At 46.6% G+C, this 4,232-nt stretch overlaps 1 protein-coding gene across 1 annotated transcript; it reads left to right on the top strand.

Moving 5' to 3' along the window:
- LOC133015487 (zinc finger protein 770-like) lies at positions 1-3,970 on the top strand. Its single transcript, XM_061082704.1, has 2 exons — positions 1-95; positions 411-3,970. Exon 2 carries the CDS (start codon positions 447-449, stop codon positions 3,654-3,656), a length of 3,210 nt encoding a protein of 1,069 aa, XP_060938687.1. The 5' UTR covers positions 1-95; positions 411-446; the 3' UTR covers positions 3,657-3,970.
- Positions 3,971-4,232: the final 262 nt, after the last annotated feature.

Below are 4,232 nucleotides of genomic sequence, written 5' to 3'. Positions count from 1 at the left end.
GGCAGCTGCTCTGTTAGCAGCGAAGCTAACACGGTTTCACAACCTGTCACCTAACGATGAATCCATGTGTTTTAATGGAACTTTAAACGTTCACAGTAAGTGTTTATGACGCGTAGATCAGTAATTGAAAGATTGTTGGTTAGTTTGGACGTTTGCTGCATGTTTTTGTTGTGTTGTTATTATCGCCATTGTCAAGCTGCTGTGTTGTTAGCGTGTGTTGTCGGTCACATGAGTGGGAAGTGCTGTACAATCACGTTACTGTAATGCATTGTTGACATTATAATTCATAGCTGCAGTTCTTTAAAGCTATTACAGGGGAGTTTGTTGTGTTGTTTCAGTTCTGTTCTCCATTCACTTCCCCTTTGTGTAGTTCCTTGTTCTCAATGTGTGTGTCCTCTGCTTTGCTCCAGGTTTAATAAGAACCATCGTCCATCGGTGACTTCAAAATGCATCGGTGTCCCGATTGTCCTAAAGCGTTCCCATCGCCGTCCAAACTGAAGAGACACCATCTGATCCACTCCGGCCAGAAGCCCTTCAGCTGTGGAGCCTGTGGGAAAGCCTTCATCCAGTCCCATCATTTAAAACTACATCTGCAGAATGTCCACCGCTCACGGCCGCCGGCGGGCACGCCACCGGAGGCTACCTCAACCAATCAGCAGCGACCAAGCTGTGACAAACCAGCGGCGGAGACGAGCACACGTAGCATCTGGGCTGAACTCCCATTGACTGTGACTTCCTCTGTGGCCTCCCAGCCCCAGTGGAGAAGCAAAACCGTTTGTCTCCCTGTGTCAGAGACTGGAAACCAGTTCAAACCCACGTCACATGTAACTGAAGTCACAGCGACCGTCTCACGTGATGTGGATCCGGTTCATCGGGATCCGGTTCATTCTGCCAACACATCCGAATGCGAAGGCAACAAAAGACACACCTGCAAAGTTTGCTTGAAGTCCTTTCATTCCTCTCTCCAGCTTCCAACTCACAACAAGTCCAAACCGCCCGGGAGGGCACAGAGAAGCGCCAGTAAAAGAAGAATGTCTCTGAGACACCAGTGTCCGAAATGTCTGAAAGGCTTTTGCTCCCCGTCCAAGTTAAAACGACATCTCCTTATCCACACCGATCAGAAACCTTACTCCTGTTCAGTTTGCTGGAAGAGCTACCGACAGAAGGGCCACCTGAAAACTCATTTAGGCACCGGAAATAAATGCCCACTTTCTGCTGCCGATGCCAGACTGAGACTTTCCAACGACAGTAGAACCTCACGTCTGCAGCCTGAGACGCAGCTTCAGCGTCCATCCGGTCATCAGGACTCGTCGGTGGAGCTCAAGCTACAATGTGAAATACGTGTAAATACTCTGCATGAACTGAACACGACTGAAATCAAGTTAAATTCATTTGTAAAACCCGAGCAGACGTTAAATCCGAGCTTTCAGTGTCACGAGTCAGGAGGACAAGGGTCGCAACACTTCACCCAAAAAGATGTGAAACGATTCCGCTGCTTGATCTGCAACCGATCGTTTCGTTTAGAGGTGAATTTAATACGTCATGGTCGAATTCACTGGAACCAAAGGGAATCGGGAAGTTCGACCTCTTTGCAAAACTGTAATAATGTAATCAAACATGAGCCTGAGCCCGAACCTGCCGACCTCACCGACTTCAACATCATTGTTAAACCAGAAATACACAGAGAGAATCTCCGGGACTCTTTTCCTCTGGAGGCTGCGTCCGTTCCACCAGCCGAACAGACGAGAGCAACTCTCCAGCAGCGGAGAATCAAACCTTCACATCAGTGCCGCTCGTGTTCCAAATGTTTTTCGTCCCCGTCGAAACTTAAGAGACACATGATGATTCACACGGGACAAAGGCCCTTCAGCTGTGAGATCTGCGGAAAGCGCTTCCGGCAGAAATCCCACCTGAGGGTCCACTGCCGCACGCACCTGTTGAGCAGATACCAGAAGCAGCGATCGCTCTACATCAACCGGCCGCCATCACGCACCGGAGGGTTCCACACGAGGACGGCAGCACACGTCCCGGTCCAGGAAGTGTTACGACATAAAAAGTGTAATGAGACACTTACTGGTTGTGATGTGATCTTTGCAAAACACCCGGTTCAGACGCCTTCTACAGCAACTGTTCAGAATAATTCAGAACCAGGGATCAAGTTGTTTCCACAAATCTCCAAGAAAAGAGAAGTTTTGCCCTTGATAACATCTCCTAGAGTGAATAAGACCCCGACGGATAAACCAGTGCAAATTCATGGCAACACGCGACACCAGTGCTCCCAGTGTCTGAAGAGTTTCCCGAGCACCTCTAAATTAAAAAGGCATGAGATGGTACACACGGGCCTGAAGCCATTCCGGTGTCCTACGTGTGGGAAAGCTTTTAGGCAAAGGACACATCTGAAAGCTCACGAAGGGGGACATTGTACGAGGAAACCGTCCCAACCCGTCAATCAACAGGCGAGCGTCAAAAAACTGAAAATGAATAATCAGCAGCCGCAGCAGCAGCTTTACCCGAGGATCACTGTTTGTGTCCCTTCTCTGCAACACTCTGTAAACACTGACTCACAATTACTTAGTCTTGGTGTGAAAAGTAGAGACAAACTTGTGCAGGATTGTAAAGGGCCAGAAATACCTAACGCAAAAGTGAACGGTCCCTTTAAGACAAACACCAAAAGCACTACTTGTAAAAAGAAGAAGCTTCACACGTGTCGAATATGCTGCAAGGACTTCTCCTCTCCCTACAAGCTCTCCAGGCACCTGCTCACTCACTCGGGCGTGAGGCCGTACAAATGCAGCTTCTGCAGCAAAACGCTGACACAGCACGGCCACCTGAAGTCACACGAGCGCAGCTGCAGACAGAGGAGCAGGATCTCCGATGGTTCTCACAGAGAAATGTTAAATACCAACCATCTCCAGGAAAAAGCTGTTGAAAACCTTATTTATTGTACAGATTTTAATTTGGATGCATTAACAGAGCAGAGAGAGTCCAGGTATAGTCCAACCAGCATTAGCTCGTTTACTGCTGGAGATTTAGCTTTTTGTCCGGAGGTGATAGACACCGACTGGCTGGCAGGACCGGAAACAGGCTCACAAGAGAATTATGAATCAGGAGAAAAAGTGGATCAAGCTACAGACAGTTCAAATCAGGCCTCAGATCAGTTCAGCTATTCGTTTCCCTCCGAGCTTGCCTTTGAAATAAGTAAGCTCATCCAAAATCAAAGCCCTGCAGCTCCACCTTTGTCCCAGCAGCACAATACGATTAACGTAGAAACACCTCGGCAGCGAGAAGGAGGGACGGCTGATTCCCTTAAAAACAAAAGGCTCGGCGATGTGAGTTCAGTGAATCTACTTCAGACAGATTCCCCACAAGGGGACTTGTGTGACCCGGTGATCGTGTTTGAATGTGGCGAGTGCACGACAAACTTCATGAGCGACCACTTCCTCAAGCAGCATCTCTGTCCTGCTCGGGTTCAGCCTGAAGGGACAAAGGCGACCGCGAGGAACCGCTGTGACATCTGCTTCAAACATTTCGCCTCCCCGTCCAAACTGGTGAGGCATTCTCTGGTCCACACGGGTCAGAGGCCGTTCACCTGCGACGTCTGTGGCAAAACCTTCACTCAGAGATCCCATGTCACAACTCACAGACAGACTCATTGATGGAGTGACACTGAGATGGTTCGGTTTTTGTGTGCAATCTTGTGTTCATGGTGATCATGATATGGGATAAATATCATGCCTGTATATATATTCATGAAGTGTAATGTATCATATTTTTCCCCTAAATAAAATAACATTTGTATTTTACAGTGAATCTTGTACAATTTACGACGAACAATTCTCAAAATATATTAAAATACAGGGTTCCTACGGTCATGAAAACCCTGGAAAAGTCATGGAATTGTAAAATGTGTATTTCCAGGTCTGGAAAAGTCATGGAAAAAAATAAAATCCCAAAAGTTTTGGAAAAGTCATGGAAATTTGTTATATTCATATTTTCATGTCCTTCATTTACGCTGAGTTTTAAATAATTCATATGCTTTTAAAGAAATACGCTCAAAATATAAGCAGGGCATAACTGAGTTAGTATGAGAGCGTATGCGTAAGGTCTACTGTATGCCTTAGAATTCTCATTGCTAGTTTAAATACTACATTTTGTCACGTTCTCATGTATACACCAAGATTTCACAAAATGTTTGGACATGGAAATTTGGTTTAAAGTTGTTGAAAAGTCAT

Source organism: Limanda limanda, chromosome 12, assembly GCF_963576545.1.
Source record: "Limanda limanda chromosome 12, fLimLim1.1, whole genome shotgun sequence".
In the NCBI taxonomy this organism is placed as follows: domain Eukaryota; kingdom Metazoa; phylum Chordata; class Actinopteri; order Pleuronectiformes; family Pleuronectidae; genus Limanda; species Limanda limanda.
Note: the sequence above shows the minus strand (reverse complement) of the source record. Positions and strands in the feature narration are given on the sequence as shown.

Coding starts and splice junctions, on each gene's coding strand:
- LOC133015487 (XM_061082704.1), top strand. CDS start 447: ATGCATCGGTGTCCCGATTGTCCTAAAGCGTTCCCATCGCCGTCCAAA.